Source organism: Physeter macrocephalus, chromosome 13, assembly GCF_002837175.3.
Source record: "Physeter macrocephalus isolate SW-GA chromosome 13, ASM283717v5, whole genome shotgun sequence".
Classification (NCBI taxonomy): domain Eukaryota; kingdom Metazoa; phylum Chordata; class Mammalia; order Artiodactyla; family Physeteridae; genus Physeter; species Physeter macrocephalus.
This window is the reverse complement of record NC_041226.1, coordinates 6,017,967-6,036,547: the sequence shown is the minus strand read 5'-3', so window position 1 is coordinate 6,036,547 and position 18,581 is coordinate 6,017,967. Positions and strand designations below refer to the sequence as shown.

The 18,581-nt window shown below is 48.9% G+C and overlaps 1 protein-coding gene and 1 long non-coding RNA gene across 6 annotated transcripts in view; one reads left to right on the top strand and one right to left on the bottom strand.

The window, feature by feature from the left end:
• The window catches only part of FLT1 (fms related receptor tyrosine kinase 1), a 178,628-nt gene that overhangs the window by 138,519 nt on the left and 21,528 nt on the right, over nucleotides 1–18,581 (top strand). For 3 of the 5 annotated variants that reach the window (XM_024125878.3, XM_024125880.3, XM_055089641.1), the window contains exons 16-20: nucleotides 1,187–1,293; nucleotides 7,006–7,138; nucleotides 12,101–12,205; nucleotides 15,643–15,756; nucleotides 17,131–17,219. In XM_024125878.3, the coding sequence (XP_023981646.1) occupies nucleotides 1,187–1,293; nucleotides 7,006–7,138; nucleotides 12,101–12,205; nucleotides 15,643–15,756; nucleotides 17,131–17,219 (548 nt within the window). Of the gene's footprint in view, nucleotides 1–1,186; nucleotides 1,294–7,005; nucleotides 7,139–12,100; nucleotides 12,206–15,642; nucleotides 15,757–17,130; nucleotides 17,220–17,518; nucleotides 17,600–18,581 lie in introns of those variants that run through there. The other 2 variants (XM_024125881.3, XM_028497903.2) reach the window with 2 other exon arrangements.
• Nucleotides 1–18,581, bottom strand: part of LOC114487522 (uncharacterized) — a 115,063-nt gene that overhangs the window by 76,226 nt on the left and 20,256 nt on the right. The window lies entirely within an intron of this gene.

The window sequence follows — 18,581 nt, the reverse complement described above, 5'->3', positions numbered from 1 at the left end:
GTGCCGCGGAGCGGCTGGGCCCGTGAGCCGTGGCCGCTGAGCCTGCGCGTCCGGAGCCTGTGCTCCGCGACGGGAGGGGCCGCAGCGGTGAGAGGCCCGCGCGCACCGCAAAAAAAAAAAAAAAAAGAAGTGCTCAATAAAAAGTATCATCATCCACATCACCATTTCTTTTCCTTTTCTTTTCTTCTGGCCGGGTGGCGCGTCACGCGGGTTCTTCGTTCCCCGACCAGGGATCGAATCCCCGCCCCGTGCGGTGGAAGCATGGAGCCCTAACCACTGGACTGCCGGGGAAGTCCCTCACCATTTCTAAAAGGAATAAGTTTCACTTGATCTTGGCCTAACTTAATACTATCTCCTTTTAATGAAGTTCAAGGAAAGGAGCATCACTTTAGAGTTCCTGGGAAAGTGTCCACTGGAATCAAGAAGCAGGGAGCCACTGTTCCGGCTCACTGGAGCATTCCTGTACAAATCCCAAAGACTATCCTCTCTGGAAGCTTCTCTTGGATACTTTGGGTCTTTTCTTTTTGGTCATGGAAAAACAGTGCTCGGCTTTCGATCTGTGTGATTCTGGGAAATCAGGTGATTAGGAAGAACTGGCTCTAGCTGGCAGCTCTGCTGAGCTCAGCCCTGCAGGCCGCCTGTTGAGAAGCCCAGACGTGACCAGCGGGACTGCGGAGCGTTGGCCTGGCTGCCCCAAAAGGAGTGAGCAGGCAATTGTGACCGTCCTGGGCTTTTATTTTTAGTTTTAAAACCCACTTTGAAGAATTCTGTGAGTCCCCAGGGAGACTTCTTATGTCTGTTTTTTCTTTTTCTTTAGAATTTCCTCTAAAACCCATTAGGGAGATCTCACAGAGTCCAGATTTAGCGCTGTAGTGAGGTTTTGTTCCTGCCTTAATGTTTTTTCCCATTGTTAATTTCTCCTCTATTTCTTGGATTGTTTGCAAACTCAACAGCAAAATTTCTGGAAAGTCTTTTCATTTCCGTGTAAGTTTATGATGATAATAGCACGGACCCTGCCGGACCGAGAAGGTAAGAGGCTCTGTCCCGGAAGCCGATTCCCGCGGCCAGTCAGCCGATCGCATTCTGTGATGAAGCATTCCAGGTCACCGACCTCCTTCTGTCAAATCACAGACCCGGAGTTTGCGAGTTGCTGTTTAGCGCCCTCTTGGTGTTTTTCTCTCTCCAGGAACCTCAGACAAGTCTAATCTGGAGCTGATCACTCTGACGTGTACCTGCGTGGCTGCAACCCTCTTCTGGCTCCTGTTAACTCTCTTTATCCGAAAACTGAAAAGGGTAAGAACATTTCAGATGAAATTCTATGCTCCTTTTTGCATAATCTTCCCAAATGCCTAGCAGCGCCGCCGGTGTAGTGACATCATGCAAGGTTCCCCCTAAAATGCCTGCCTGATGTCCAGAGCAGGCACTGAACAGATGGCAGACCTTCTTCCTCCCCTCCTGTTCCTCCCTCTGACCTGGTGAACACGGCAAATGCATCATTAAAACGTCTCTTGGGACTTCCCTGCGGTCCAGCGGTTAAGACTCCGCACTTCCACTGTAGGGGGCGCAGGTTCGATCCCTGGTCGGGGAACTAAGATCCTGCGTGCCGCACGGCCAAAAAAAAAAAAAAAAGTATCTCAACCCTCACGCGGGGTGTTCAGAACAAAAGCTAGAGCAATGAACAGATGACTATTTCCCAGACACAGAAGGGACATTTTTGATATAAAATAAAGTCTTTCAATTAAATTCAACATGAGACCTGGGAAGCGTTCATGTTCTTAACCTCACCCTCTGCTAAGAACCAAAAGGGAAAAAGCAAAATAAAGGCCCACCTCTGTCTTATCTCTGCTGTTCCATACTCTCTGAGCCCCATGATAAAATTAAGTTCTTTAGAGTGTGAGGCTCAGGTTGGAATTCAGGACATCAGATTCCTATCATTAGGCCTGTAGCACAGTTTGCTTCTCTGAAGTTTAGTGGGGGAAAGAGCCAACCCTTACTCGCTCATTCATTCACGGCGCAAACATTTCCCGTGTGCCTGCTCGGGCCAGGGTGCCAGACCCTGTGTAGGGACCTCTGATAACAGTGCAGAGCAAACGCTACGGAGCCGACTAAACAACACGTAAGGGAGGGGAAGTCTGCAGTCAGAGAGACAGCACACATCTGGGGCTGGAGCACGCGGAGGGGACCCAGTGAAGAGGAGAGACTGACCCGGGGAAGAGGTGGGGATGAGAGACAAGGGGGCGCAGGAAAGGAGGAGAGGCTGCAGTGGCTGCCCAGGCAGGGCCCTGTAGGCTGCGGAAAGGAACTCCCTCTGTGTTTTAGAAGTGAGAGGAAGCCTTGAAGGGGTGAGGTTAAGCAAAGGTGGGTGATTGTAAGGGTGAGAAGTCTGTGTCTGGAAAGACGATTTCAGCTGTATGAGGAGAAAGGACCAGAGTGGGCAAGGGTGAATAGAGAAGAACCTAGCAGAAGACCTTGGTAGTCCAAGTCAGAAGTGATGGTCACGGGACGTCCCTGGTGGCGCAGTGGTTAAGACTTCCACACTCCCGATGCAGGGGGCCCAAGTTCGAAACCTGGTCAGGGAACTAGATCCCACGTGCCACAACTAAGGAGCCCGCGAGATGCAACTAAGGACCCAGTGCAACCAAATAAATAAATATTAAAAAAAAAAAAAAAAGAGAGGGACTTCCCTGGTGGCGCAGTGGTTAAGAATCCACCTGCCAAGGCAGGGGACATGGGTTCTAGCCCTGGTCCAGGAAGATCCCACGAGGGACTTCCCTGGTGGCACAGTGGTTAAGAATCCACCTGCCAAGGCAGGGGACATGGGTTCTAGCCCTGGTCCAGGAAGATCCCACGTGCCACGGAGCAACTAAGCCCATGCGCCACAACTACTGAGCTTGTGCTCTAGAGCCCATGAGCCACAACTACTGATGCCCACGTGCCACAACTACTGAGCCCACGTGCCACAACTATGGAAGCCCGCGTGCCTAGAGCCCGTGCTCCGCGACAAGAGAAGCCACCGCGATGAGAAGCACGTGCACCTCAACGAAGAGTAGTTGCTCGCCGCAACTAGAGAAAGCCCGCCCGCAGCAACGAAAACCCAACGCGGCCAAAAATAAATAAATAATTTAACTAAAAAAAAAGAAATTATGGTCGCTTAGTCTAAACGATTAGAGTCAAGAGATATTTGGGAGATAAAATCAACAGGACTTGGAAGGTATCAAGGAGGCCCCCCCCACAGTGGAAGTGCGGAGTCCCAACCACTGACCACCAGGGAAGTCCCTAGTAGCCCTTATTAATGTGCCAGGTCTTTGTGGCACCTTATGGGACGTTCGTTATGTTGTATCTCAGTTAATCCTTTAAAAAAAACACAAAGATGTAAATATATTATTATTCCCATTTTACAGAGAGGGAAACTGAGGCTTGGAAAGATAAAGTAACTTGCCCAAAGTCACTAAGCTAGTTAGAGTCAGAGCTGAGTTTTGACCCAGGTCGTCTGACCTCACACCTGCTATTCAGAACCAGAAAGGTGTGCTTTACGGTGTCCATATGTGGGGTGGCAGCCCTCCTCCACGGCGAGTAAGTAACATCAGGCTTTTGTTGTATGGAGTGATTGGCTTTGAGACGTGACAATGAAGGCCGCTGCTTTCGAAGGAAAGGAAAGTTAAACAATGGGGTTTTGAAAGGGGAGGTACATCATATAGGGAAACAGAGCTAACAAAAGCAAAACTTGCCAGATCTGTAAGGGAGGTACAGAGACTACAGAGTTCAAAGGAGGAGAGGCGGAGAAAAACTTCAGAGAAAGCCCAGCGTAGAGACAGACTTTGAAGGCTGTGGCTGGAAGAAAAGCAGCAGAAAGACACAGCCCACCTGAACTCCTGCCCAATCCCCAGGTTAGGGAAGGAGTCTGGTTACCTTGCATACGGGAGCCTAGTGGAAATAAAAGTGGAAAGGCAAACTGGGACTAAATTGAAGAGGTCCTTTGTATTTCTAAAAATTTAGGAAATTTTAATGTCAATAAAAGGATGAGAGCAAGAAAGTATCATATCAGTAACCGGATGCCTATAGAATTCGAGCAGTAATTGGTTGTAGGAGGTGAGGAGGAGCAAGGTGTCAGGAATTATTTCCAGACGATTTCTCCAACCTCAGAGTAAATCCTCGCTGATAAGGGCTGGATTTTCTCTTTTTTTAAAAAATAAATTCTTTTTTTTTTGGGGGGCTGCGTTGGGTCTTCGCTGCAGTGCACGGGCTTCTCGTTGCGGTGGCTTCTCTTGTTGCGGAGCACGGGCTCTAGGCGCACGGACTTCAGTAGTTGTGGCACACGGGCTCAGGAGTTGCGGCTCGCAGGCTCTAGAGCCCAGGCTCAGTAGTTGTGGCACACGGGCTCAGGAGTTGTGGCTCGCAGGCTCTAGAGCCCAGGCTCAGTAGTTGTGGCGCACGGGCTCAGCTGCTCCGCGGCATGTGGGATCCTCCCAGACCAGGGCTCGAACCCGTGTCCCCTGCCTCGGCAGGCGGACTCCCAACCACTGCGCCACCAGGGAAGCCCTGTATTTTCCCTTTTTATCCTCACCCTGCACAGGCCAGTGTTACAACTAAAGCTAACATTTATCCATACTTCCTACACTCCAGGCCGTACTTGCTTTACGTGGACTATTTCATTTGATAGTCACAGCAACCCTATGAGATAAGTACCATTATCATCACTATTTTACAGACAAGGAAACTAGCCTTAAAAAGGTTAAGCACCTTCTCCAAGGTTATACGCTGGTCCGATTCCGATCCAGGCTGTCAAATTCAGAGCCTGGACTCTGAAGCGCCTGGCGGTGCAATTTCCATGCCAGGCACCTAGTGGCCGCTCGGTGTTAATGCCAATTGAAGGAATAAATATTTGTCAACCAAGATTCTACTTTCATACGCGCCTCAAAGCCCTTCCCGAAGGCTTGTTGGGTGTTTCCTCTCATCCGCCTTATTGAGATGAAGCAGAGATTCCACAGGTGCCATGTGGGAAGACCACCTTCATGGCCTGCTCCCTTGCCCCCATCACCCCTGCCCATCTTCCCTCACTTCCTGCGGGACCCAGGCTGTCTGTCCCTGGCTGGGCTCCAGCTCTTCCTGCGCTCTTGGAGGACTGGAGACTGTTTCTCACGGCCGTGGCTACAGCAGACGTTGAAAGCTTGGGTCATAAAACCTCTTCCAGCAGTGTGTGCACTAATGAACACCCAGCACCCTAGTGCAGGAACTTATATTCCTCTCCAGCCGTACAGCCTCGCACGAGCGTCTGACAGGCCGGGGCCCTCCAGTCTAACACCGCTGGCCACCGCGGTTCGTGACAAACGTGCTCCCTATCTTTCTCCATTTCCCACTCTTCGTGGAGGCCAGGCAAATCTTTCTGCCTTGAGCTATCTGTCACACATTTTAGTGATAATTTTTGTGAGAGACAGATTGCAAGTGATGGATGAGGTGAGCTGTGACAGCCCCAGAACGGGGTGAGTCAGGGCCAAAGAATGCGGGCGGGTGTGAAATCGGGTGGATGGAGAGGTTCATCTTCTCTACTGAACTCTGATCCTGTTTAGGGAAGTGCACTGAAAGGAAGGGCCTGAAACTCATTTAAATGAAGTGTACATAACTTCTAGGCAAGAGTTATCAAAACCTAGCATATATATAGGCAAACATACTTCCTGCCCTGTCTGTCCTGCCCACAGAAATGCAGTCAATTCTACAGTTTCTTAATATTAACGGGGCATCACCCATTAACGTGAACCTAAGACACTAAATGTAAAACCAGTTAGGTATGATCTGAAATAAAGGGTGTTTTCTGGGCTTAATTTGCATTACCGAGATAAAACAAGCACTAGGAGGGAGATGCCACCTTATTTATTTGACCAGTGGCCAAAAGAACTTGGAATGTGACTGTGTGTAAGTCTTACCCTTTGGCCTTTGAAATAATCAACTTCTATTTCTTATTGAAGATAAATCTTTTTTTTTTTTCCCTTTTTCAAAAGAACTTGGAATGTGACTGTGTGTAAGTCTTACCCTTTGGCCTTTGAAATAATCAACTTCTATTTCTTATTGAAGATAAATCTTTTTTTTTTTTCCTTTTTGTACATTTTTCCTTTTCTAAATTTTTCCTGCTTCTGAGTCACAGTAATGTATGGTAAATATGAACTTGCAATATATTGAACAAGTCTGCATTTTACATGAATTTTAATATAAACACTCAAATTCAAACTGAACAGTTTGGATGAGTCCAGTACATCTGAACAGGGACTCACAAAGTTCTGGTCACCCGGACACTTGTGTAGCCTACTTGTTGGTGGATTCCTTTATTTCATTCTTTCAGAAGCGCTGACTTTTCAGTGTCTGTTAAGTGCGGAGCTCAGAACCCTTTTTCTTAAACTCCTCCAGGAAAATCTTATACTAATCTCACTACAGTCTTTTCAGGTTGCTGCAGCAACTAAGGGTCCAGGCCTTCTGAGTATATTTAAACACTTCACGTGAAATGTGCCTCTCAACCGTCCCAGGGATCCTGGGTTTACTTTGCCACCTCTGGCCTTTCTTGCAAGTGTAGAAAAGCCACAGTCATGGACCCCGCTGTTGGCTCATGTGTCGTGTGTATTCCTGCATGCGGAGAATGGTCATGGAAAGTTCTTTTTAGTCACAGTTTGGAACGATTTTATTAAAATGCCTTGCAGTTTTTCAGAGGACCATTGCTTGTTTAACAACAGGCAACAGGGTCACAGCAGGATCTGAGTGCATTTGGTCTGAGACGGGACGGTGGGGCGGGTGCCGCAGAAATGCAGTGTGGGAATAGTAAGGGGTTGCTTGATGAAAACTGCACGCTCACGTGTGACGCGTCTGTGTGTAGGCAGAGGGTCCTTCCTGTTCCCCACCACGTGGTTTCAACCCAATGAACCAAAATAGCAGCCGATGTTGCCAAGTGTGGTTTCTTGACTATCTGGGTTTTGAAAGTTGTTTCCTTCCTGGTGACTTTGGGATCCCTTTATTTCTCAGTCTTCTTCCGAGATGAAAACTGACTACCTGTCGATTATCGTGGACCCAGACGAAGTTCCCCTGGATGAGCAATGCGAACGACTCCCTTACGACGCCAGCAAGTGGGAGTTTGCCCGGGAGAGACTTAAACTGGGTAAAGTATCTGTTCCACAGGTTCCTAAACCCACAACCGAGCACCTACTACCTGCAAAGCACTGCGCTTTGAGGGGCGCAGAAGTCGGCTAGACCCGGGATTCTACCCTCCAGCCGCTCACAAACCAGAAAGGGAGATGGACACAGAGACAAAGAATTCTCTAGGATCCTAAGACAGAAGGTCAAGGGGACAAGGCAGCACCTGTTAATTCTTTCAACAAGTACTAAGCACCTTCGCCGAGCAGCGGATGCTCGTCCAGGTGCTGGGGATGCAAAGGTGTTTGAGTCTGTCCCCTCGAAGGGAGAAGGACACAGCTGCAGAAGCCGATAAGTGGAGGAGAAGGGGAGAGCTTAGTTCCAGCGGAGTCTTACGAGTACAGACACTCTTAAATAATGAAACTTTCGTGGATGAGAAATCGGGGGCGTAGAACCCAGTTCAGGACGAGGGGGTGCAGCAAAACCAAATAGATGGTGAAAGAGTTGGTGCTCTGCAAGGCTGAGGATCAAAACCCCCTCTGCACCAATCTACAAATTACATGCTTTGCATTTCCCTGGGGGTTCGAAATGTCCACACAGAGAAAAAAGCCCTTGGGGGTCATTTACGTGTCATTTATGCAGAGGGAGGATGGCTGTTTTCTAGGTAACAGGGACGCTGTAAACACCGGGCCCACGTGCTTTCTCTCCAGCTTACCCCCAATCTCCTCCGGCTCAGACAGCGCAGTGCAAATTCACCTCCAGCCCACGGCGCTACAGAACAACAGGAGCCTCCCATACTCTTGCCCAGATGTGTGGATGGTGGCTTCTGAAAGTCTTCCACTCTCTCCTGTGTGTGTGCCAGCATCATTCATATTTGGAACTAAGAAAAGAGATCATGGAGCCAGTGGAGCTCGTTGCCCGAAGAGCCTGTTGTTCCAATTCACTCGCACGGGCCCCCTCCTCCACGCGCAGACTACACTGGGGTAGGGGTGGGAGGGGACAGAGAGGGAAAAATGGCTTTTCTTGTTGTCCTCTTGGGCCTTGAAAAGATTCCGCTTAAAGTTCTCCCTCCATGAGAAAGAAGACTTGGCCCCCAGCGTGCCTGCCGTTTGGCTTGGGGAAGAAAATTAGAAATCAGTAAAAAGCTGGAGAGACAGGCGAAAGCCAGCAGTGGCTGCCGACGGGCGGGGTGGGGGGGGGAAATCGACTAAATTTAGAGTAGTTCAGGGCAGGTGGCCCAGCCCACCCCGCCAGTGACCTTGGCAGGGAACATGGGATAGTTTTCCCACAACCGTAAGCCATTCTCAGGCCACACTGCTTTCCAGAGTTATTAGTCACAAGCGGACATGCGCTTTCTGTCCCATTTCTTCATTCCTTGGCCTAGTACCATTGTGATCCTTGACGGCACATCAAGGGAGAATGCTGCTCACCCTTCTCCCAGAATTCCCCTGGGGCTCTGTGCGTTTAGAGAATCCCATTTCAGAAGAGTCTCCTTGCTGAAGATCTTTCGGTTCTTTTCCTTCCCGGAGCTGCCAGATGCTATGACTCGGCCAATGTACGTGCGAGTGTCTTTGACGGATGAGGGTGAGCGGGTCAAATCAGCTAACTCTGCCTTTCAACGCAGAGTGTGGCTGCAGGGGCCGGAGGAGTCCTTGTCTTACTCCACGGCCCAAGATTTATTTGGCTTAAAAAACAAATACATGACAGAAAGTAATCTGAAGTAACGTCTGGCAACTGAAAGTAACCAAAATTATGTCTGGATGGATGAAGAGGAAAAGCTGGCTTGACGGGCAGAGTTACAGTGGGTTACAAACGTAGAGAACTACACAGACCAAACGGCTTCTGATTTCAGCTGAGTGTACTCTGGGTTACGGCTCAGCAGCCCTGGGGACAGAAGTCAGAATTGATAGCACCTGATAGACAGAGTGAGCGTTTGGGTCAAAGGTGTCGCTACCATTGAAATTCCTGAAACCCAGAACGAAAAAATATCCCGTTTTGTTGGAGATGCCTCACGCAACCTGGGCGAGAATTCCGCTTCTATGCATTTAGCACAGAAGCTGGGAGAATACCTGACGGTGCATCTTCCCATTGGACAATAAAAGTCAGGGTTACCTAACGTGGGAAACCACACAGGCGGTGGGGGATTTGGCAGGTGGTGGTGCTGCCTAGCGTCAGATGAGCCCTGGATGCCCAAGAAGGACTCAGCCCCGGGCCGCCCTGCGCTCTCCCCACAGTGTCCCAGGGACCCTGGCCGCTCTCGGAGGAGATTCCAATGACCTCTCGTGGTATGACAATGACCTAGCACTCTTCCAAGTTAGTGGCATTTAGGTGACACCATGGAGGATTGTAAGGGAAGAGAAGGATCAGGCAAGATCGAGTCTGGTGTGATGGGGCTCCCCTGACCCTGGAACTGCAGATCTGCCAAAAGATGGCAACTGCCCCACATGATTAAAGAGCCCGTAATAGCTTCGGGCCGTGCTCGAGGCGGCAGTCAGCTTTCAGGAGAATAAATGAAAAGACAGGGAAGCCTAGTGAGTACGAGTGCCTTCCCACTGGTCAAAGCAAAGTCCCCAGACACTTGTAAAACTAAAGTGTTTTGTGTGATGGCTAAGAAGGGAGTGCATGGGGGCTGAAGCTGCGGAAAGGCAAAGGCCGTCGCCTGCCCCAAGCAGGCAGGAGTCTGCGGACTCTGTGGAGAGCCGTCCCAAGACAGAGACACCCTTCATCTGTCTCAGACTCAGGACACCTTTCATGTTAGATGGTAGACGGCGATGCAGAAGAAAAGGTGTTCTTTCACCCGACAAAAGCAAGGGATAAGCCTCTAACCGAAGTGCACCTATTTTTACAATCTGGAGAAGGCATCTGCCGGTGTTCTTTCCAAACGTGATTTCAGGCTCCGCCGGAGGCTCTTTTATTTAAACGAGAACTCCTGACTTTGCTATCTCTTGGATGCTTTTATCTGAAGAAGGGAGCAGAGACTCTATCCCTGTCCATGGAGCACACTCTGGGAGGATGACCTGATCAGCCACGACAGGTGCACCTTTGACCAGGGGAAGCGTGTCGTTTCACCAGTGTCTCCTCCTAACGCGGAGCACGTCCCGTGAGACCCAGGCGGGGAGACGCCGCTGATGTCACTGGGGACGGAGCTCTTTCCACCTCCTCACTGGACGTGACCTCGGGTGGGTGGTGGGTGGGAGCTGCGCAGAGAAGTATAAAGCTTCCAATAGGATGAGGAAGCAGGAAAGCTTCATTACCAATTTTCTAGGAACCTTAAAACACAAACAACAAACTGTGTCCTTTGGGGGAAGGGACTGGCGTATGAGGAAGATAGGAAAGGAGGAAGGAAGGAAAGTTAGCTCACTGAAGGCACATTATCAGAACAGTCTGAGCGAGAGGACTTGGTTGGAACTGGAGGCTCTGTGTGGAAATAACACTCTCCCTACCAGGACTTCCTATTTCTTTCCTCCTTTCTTTCTTCTTTTCTTTATTTATGGCTGTGTTGGGTCTTCGTTTCTGTGCGAGGGCTTTCTCTAGTTGTGGTGAGCGGGGGCCACTCTTCATCGCGGTGCGCGGGCCTCTCACTGTCGCGGCCTCTCGTTGCGGAGCACAGGCTCCAGACGCGCAGGCTCAGCAGTTGTGGCTCGCAGGCTCAGTAGTTGTGGCACGCGGGCTCCAGACGCGCAGGCTCAGTAGTTGTGGCCGACGGGCCTAGTTGCTCCGCGGCATGTGGGATCCTCCCAGACCAGGGCTCGAACCCGTGTCCCCTGCGTTAGCAGGCAGACTCTCAACCACTGCGCCACCAGGGAAGCCCACCGGGACTTCCTTTTGACCAGAGGCATTTTGTTGGCTCTCCAACACCCCCCCACCTGCCGCCAGAAGAACTGAAAAAAGGCGACTTCTTAGGCTCCCTCTTTCTTCTGCATATCATGCTTGAGTGTACAGTCTCTCTAGGTTGTACTCAGCAGCCTGTTTCCTGGTGGAACAGAAGGAAGCCCTGATAGAAAAGGTGGCGGAGGTGTTCTGGGGGCGGGGGGGGTCCCTCCTCATCTCTGTGCACCATTCAGGTGTGCAACTCACGGGCCCCTCTGGTGACCCAGGACTGCATGAGACTTGCTGTCAGCATCTCACAAATACCCAAACGCGACTCTTCATTCTGCACTAATACACAGGGGACCCAGAGGCACCAGGCACCAGGCCAAGTTCTGGGAAGATTCAGACATGGTCATTGCCCCTTTGAGTGAAGTTGTCTCATTCAAGGGCGAGGAAAAAAAAAAGTGTTTAACAGTCATTATGACATGACATACCGGGTACCGTGAATGAGACCTCCCTTTGTTATTGCACCTGGCAACCACCTCTCTGTGGTGGAAACAGATTACTACCAGTGGTTGATAGGCCCACGTTTGGAACCGTGAAGACGTATAATCATCATGTAAAGACACGTTGGAAATCCTGGGAGTATCTTGCCTGGCAAGGAAGTCTGAGAAACGACTTAATTATTTTTCGGTAGCTCTGAAGCACCATTATAACCAACAGCAATAACCCCCCTTTTCTCAATTTCCTCCCTTTGCTGAAAACAGATCAGAAGAAATAAGCTTAAGTGGCAAGAAAAGGGGCTTAGGTTAGACATAGGGAAATTTTTGTGGTAGTAACGTTATTAAACAATGGAAAAGACCACTCGGGATGTGGTAGCCTCTCCCCCCAAGAAGGACTTTGTAAAAGAGGAAACTGGCCATCCACCTGCACCAAATGCCTTCTAGGGGCCTAGCCTAGCTGTGAAGGATGAGGGCAACGCAGAGCACGATAAAGAGTTGAAAGGAAGATACCCCAGAAATGTGTCCTGACCCTTTGGGGGTCAGCTCATTGGAGATTCCATTCAGAGCTACATGCCACACATACACACACAGGGAAAAGGCCCTTTCTTCCTGAAAAAAGACTTAAACTCACCCTGCTAGCTGGCAAACAAACCAACGTCTTCTTTTCATTGTAGGCAAATCACTTGGAAGAGGGGCTTTTGGAAAAGTGGTCCAAGCATCTGCATTTGGCATTAAGAAATCACCTACATGCCGGACGGTGGCTGTAAAAATGCTGAAAGGTATGGATGGTGTAAGTTTGGCTCTCAGCTCACCCATTACGTTCCCTAAATGCTGCCACAAGTTGGGTGTGGCCTAGGAACAGACAGAAGCCATTTCTGCTCTGGCCACAAAACTTGCTTCTGCTGGAAGCCCCTTGACCTCCGGAGCTTTAGATGAGACCAGCAAGGGCTCAGAATAAACCTTGTAAAGGAAACAGTCCAGAATGATCCACGGGAAAATGATTTCCGTCTCCTCAGAGATCTTTCTCCTACCACATCTCAGATTCTTCTAGACTACCAGGGACTCAAGCCCACAGGAACCACAGGTACGAAGTTTTGGGATGATCCACTATGGCGTTATGATGGCAACTTAGCTGTACGTCATAAATCTCAAAGGCTTAGCTGGGGCTGAACCTCACTATAAAGTAAGAATATGAAGCTAGAACAGTTGAGTTGATCAGAACTTCAAGCTATTTTATAGTGTCCAGTCCCACCCATTAAACATTTCCTCTTTAGAAATAAAAACAAAACCAAACCGGAAACAACAAACTATCTTCCTATGTTGAAGATACTATCACCCTGTGAAGCCCTGGGAGGTAGAGCCGAAGCACACGGTGATTTACGACCAGCACCCTAAGACAGGGTGAAAATGAAAAATCACTGAAAGTCACGTCAACCAAACATCTCCAAGACTCATAGGTCCTTTAAAGCATAGAAAATACTTCCCTGTGATGAAACTGTCATGTTACTTCGACGCATTGTAAGCTTCCCAAACCAAAAAGAAACAGGACTGAAAACCCAAAGGGCAATTTTCAGCTTTCCAAAGTCTCTTAAGATATTGCCAGGGGATTTTGAGGCATAGAAAGCTATGCGCCCAACCAAGCAGGTTGCTGGCGAAGGCTCCAGCAGAAAGGCCCACGTGCTGAGGGAGACTTCAAAGCCTTCATTTTCATCCAGCAGTGACACCGTCATTGTGAAAAGTTCCACGTAATAATACTTTTCCACTTCAAAAGGCTGTTGAGTGAAGGCTCTGATAAAACTCTGCAACGAACCTGACAGTTCTACTCTGAAAGTAGCCAGGAAAAGAGCTTTGCATCCACAAAGCAGGCCTTGTTCAAGGTGAACTACCCAGATGATGGTGGGCATCTCTGTGAGAATACCTGTAGTCCAGCACCCCCCATACCCCACTCCCACCCAGATTCTAAAGAGAAGAGGCATCAACGTGTCTTCTATGTGAGAAAGCACCAGACTAGGTACTTTACTTGAGCAGCCTGAACCACATGAAGGTGCCACTTTTCTCATTTTTCTCTCTACAGCCTTTGTGAGGTAGATATTATTATCGCAACTTGCAGATGAAGAAACATGGCCCAGAAAGGTTAAACGGCCTCTGCAAGGCCACACAGCTCAGCAGTGCAAAAGTAAGGGTTTGGGTGCAAGGCTCTTCTCCCCCACACCTCAGTGCTACAGAAGGGCTGCAGAGGCCCAGCCTCCTAGAAATGATCCATCGCTCCAAAATCCTGAAAATGATCCTGACCTGCGTTCTGGAGGCAAGCTAGTATATCCAGCCTTGAGATAAGTTGAAACGAAATCGGGAAGCATCTGTTTCCTCAGCTAGTTTTGCCTCCCTGCTTACTACTACACACACCATCTCTAGGAGAGGCAAGTCGGCTGCCCATGCTTGTCTACTGTGGGTCCAAGATAACCCAATGGCCCTGCCTATAAATGGAACAATCTGAGCAAAAGAACCTGGTTTTCCCTCTGTGCTAAAGGGGCATCAATGAGTGGAGGGATGCATTTGAGGGGGAAATTCTGACTGGCAATTTTTTTTTTTTTTTAAAGGGCCAGAGAATGTGTTCTATGCAATACAGAAATAGGGTGTGTAGTATCTGTATAAATGCTTATCTTTTTTTTTTTTTTTAAAGCCATCAGCCCTGATTGAAAAAGACTGCCAAATCACCCACTATATAACATTCCTAAAAAACTATTTTCATTCAAGCTTTCTTGTTTCAACTGGTTGGCCATCTGTTTCTAGGAGAAACTGGAAAGGCAGAATGTCAAACAAAGGCCACGAGTCAGAAGCGCTTTCAAAGTGCCCTTGAGCAAAACCTTTAACCTTTTTGGGCCTTAAGCCCATGTCTGAAATGAGAAGAGTGATCATGCTGCTTATTTGTCTAACAAATATTTGTTGAGCATCTACTGTGAGCCAATCCCAGTCCCACTGGGAGGCTTCTAGAGTTTATCTGGTTATTGTGAAAAGTGATCTGTGCTTATGAAATACCACGTTGGTGTCCCCCACAATGCGAAATGTACATCCTTCACATGCACAAATGCAACGTGAAACGCACGACCCACTTCCAGGACTGTCCTGCAGAAATACTTGCACATGGGTACAGCGATCACAGGCTGTTTATTCCAGCATATTTGTAATGGCAAAAACAAAAACAGAACAAAACTGTAGACAGTCTAAATGTCAGGAATGCCATTAATCAATTTAAAAGAATGGGGAAAGTCTACGGCATTTAAAAGGGGGGGGGAAGCAAATTATATATATCAAATTTGCTTTTATATTTTTAAATATGGTCCCATTTATGTAAACGAAAAAGACCTTTGATTGGGTACATATATTTAGAAATGCATAGAAAAAGCTCTGAAACTCCAAATGATTAACAGTGGTTACTGCCAAAACGGTGAGTTGGGGTGGCTTTCACTTTTCACTCTATAAACATCATATTGTTGAAACAGTTCACAGCAAGCTTATATGACTTTTTTTTTTTTTTTTTACTTGTAAACATAATTAAAAATTTTTAAATGCCTTAGAAGTTAACCAATAAGAACAAACAGACAAGACAAACTTAATTTAGGCTTTAGACTCTGCTAATTCTTAGATTGACATTGTTTATCTCTGAGAATGAAGTTGAAGTCAGATGCTTATGGATCCTCGTGACTTGAGATAACCCTGCAGACTCCGGAGAGGAAGAGGTTATAGAGAGAAAATAACACATGGCAAAGATGTTTACAGAAGTGGCCATTCTGCCCTTGCAGGCCCCTTTGTAACTTCTCAAAGCGGGGGAAGTGAGAAAAAGAGGGGAGGTGTGGGATCATCCGCCGCCTGGAAAGTTCTCGCTGGGCCTGGTTCTGATGCAAGGAAGCCTTTGGAAGGCGCCGTCCCCAGGTGCCCAGCTCCGAGTCAGCACGTTAACCGAACAGGACGAGGTCCACCAAGAGGAAACGTCCAGTGACTAACCCCACCGCCACTCTGCACCTCGGTGTAACCAGGACCATTTTGGCTCAAGAGGGTGCGAGGAATGAACACAGGCTGCAGGCTGGCCCTTCTGCAGACTGTGGGGAAGCCAGCGCAGTCAGGGCTGGGCACTGCCAAACAGAGGGCAGGAGGGCCGCCCCAGAGGAAGGGGCCCCACTGTCCTGTTGCCTTGACTCTCCCCTTGCTCCGCACACAGAGGGGGCCACGGCCAGTGAGTACAAGGCTCTGATGACCGAGCTCAAGATCTTGACCCACATCGGCCACCACCTGAACGTCGTCAACCTGCTGGGAGCCTGCACCAAGCAAGGAGGTAAAGGGGAAGGGAGGGCCTGCTCCTTTCCCGGTTCCCACGCCCTGGGCGAGTTCCCTGTCCCACAGCCCTTCTCCCCACCTCCTGGCACATGGCCTGGTCGTAGTCCAGAGGAAGCAGCCTGTCCGTTGGTGGAAGGGGCTCCCATCCTGGAAGTGCCTTCCCTGGATACTTAGCTTAAAGGTTCTGGACAGAAGGACTCCCTTTGAGACCTCCTTCCACAGGCTCGAGGGCAAGTGCAGGCCGTTTTTCTCAGGATGACTTGGGAGGAGTCTGACCGGAGCCAAGGTAAATGCACAGAAGGTTATAGCATCCCTTGAAGTTTCATCCAGAGGAAGGAATCACTCCGGGCAGGACCCCAGGAGGAGGTGGGGTGGGGACACGGCCTTCGGACAGGCCGCACCCACAGGGCCAAGTGCAGCGACAGGGTGTATTCTGACTGAGGACTCGCAGACCTTCCCATCCTCCCCCAGGGCGCCTTTAGTACTCCCAGCATGCCGCAGGGCAGGACCCACGTGCAGAAGCCTCTCTGGGGCCACTTCCGCTTTGACCCAGAACCGGAAGTTGTTCTTCCCCTGTGGGCCTAGAGCCCGGCGGGTGAGCGGTGGGGATGGCGCCTTCGGGGAGCCCAGGGGACCCACGGTGCAGCTCGGGGGTTTCCTTTCCAACCCTCTTGCCTCTTTTGGCTAGGGGTCGCCGAACGACGGCCGGCCAGCCTGGGAGCTTACTTTGACCGTTTTTAGTAGTTGGGGGCGGGGGGGAAGAGGAATATTTTGTGACATGGGAAAACGATATGCAACTCAGATTTGTGCGTTCCTAAAGTTGGATTGGAGCGCAGTCACTCATTTGGTTGTACTGTCGTCTACAGGTGCTTTCCGTTACCGTCTCTTCCTTTATGAGTTTGCCGATCCCTGCTTTAGACCTTACAAGCCCTGGGGCAACCTCCGTGCAGACACCCCCAGCTGGCCATGCAGCTGGGGGGGTCAGGCCAGACAGGACCTGGGAGGGAGGGGCTGGTGTGACAGTGTCCTGAGGCCAAGGGGCCAAGAGGGTGGCTGGCAGTTACAGGTAGAGCTCTGACCTTGGCTCTTCCCCTCCCCCCTCCCCACAGTTCTTTCTCTCCTACTCTTTTTCTTCTGCTTCTTCCACAGTCCGACCCCCCAACCAATTGTCTCCTTTTCCTTTTGTATTTCTTTTAAACCCCTTCTCAGGTCCAGTTGAAAAAAAAAAAAACCAACTCTCTCACCCCCAGGTTGCATCCCCCAGACCCCGCTAATATACAGACAAGTTGGTTTGAGGTTTCTCAGGCCCACTGATGGCTGGCAGATGGCTGGCTGGCTTGGTGTGGCTGAGCATGTGTTGTTTTGGCTGCAGGGCCTCTGATGGTGATCGTTGAATATTGCAAACACGGAAATCTATCCAACTATCTCAAGAGCAAACGGGCCTTATTCTTTCTCAACAAGGTAAGCAACTTAGGGGTTGGAGGTTTTTCAAGACAGCAATGAGTTTCCATTTAGGCTGTAGCAGCATAAAGCAAGAGAAAATATTTTTCCATTGCCAACTAAAGAATGTCACTAGCCATCCATCCAGCTCTGCAAGGACTGAGTCATGAGCCACTGCAGTCGCTGACCTTTAACACACCCTGAAAGGAGTTCAGGGGCGGAGATCAGGAATGAGGCAGTCTGTGCTCTGGGAAAACTAGCAGAACAGGCCTTCAGATAGTTACATATTTTCAGGAGAAAATTTTTTTTTTTTTTTTTAGAACCTGGATTCTTGCATCTTCTCATACTTAGAAAAGCCCTGAAACCATTAACTTAGACGTCTGTTCTGCATAACTAGCAGCAATCTTCTGCCAAGGTGTGTGCTCGGTTGCACGTCCCCTCTTCACCGAGATCACGTATATGCTGACCTCCCCCACTACCTCTTCAGAGCAGCCTCTCAGAGCTCTCTGAGAGGCTGCTCCCGCACTACAGTCCTCAGAAAGACACTGAATAAACCCAACTCACAGCTTTTACGTTGTGCATTTTTTTCAGTCGACACCATTAATGACTGAGCTTAAAACACAATCTCTGCCTTTTTCCTTAAAAAAATTTTTTTTCTTTGCACGCTAATATATCACACTCTTTTTGGAGTGAGCACAGAGAATATTCAAGCCCGCTGTATGCGGTGATAATTAGAGATTAAAATTTACTAGCCATCTACCTAAATATCATCTTGATAAATTTCTCTCTCTCTGTCTCTTTCTCTCTCCATAGATACTCAGACATGCACAATCACTTAGTCACTCATTTCTTAAAAGATGATGGCAAGTATAATTGTTTCCAGTTATTAATTAAGGACTCAGTCAACTGACTTTATAGTCAACAAGAGAGCAGTGATGGGGCCAGAGAAATCATTTTCTCCCCTCCCTACTTCCTTTTCTCCCATTTCCTCACACCTTCACCACCCATGTCACCCCTATACACACACTGAACCAGCCTCACCCGCTAAAATAAAGCTATGTAATAAAAGGAACACAAGGGTCCAAGTCCTGAAGGCAAACAAAGTTTAAAATGGATTATTGAGTGAAGGAGAGTTTAATAAACCTTTGCCAATGTGACCTATTTCACCAATGTTGTGTCCTTCTCTGGACTAGAGAAGCCCACAAGACAATGATTTGACATTATTATTATTATTTTAAATTTTATTTATTTATTTATGGCTGTGTTGGGTCTTCGTTTCTGTGCGAGGGCTTTCTCTAGTTGTGGCGAGCGGGGGCCACTCTTCATCGCGGTGCGCGGGCCTCTCACTATCGCGGCCTCTCTTGTTGCGGATTTGACAGTATT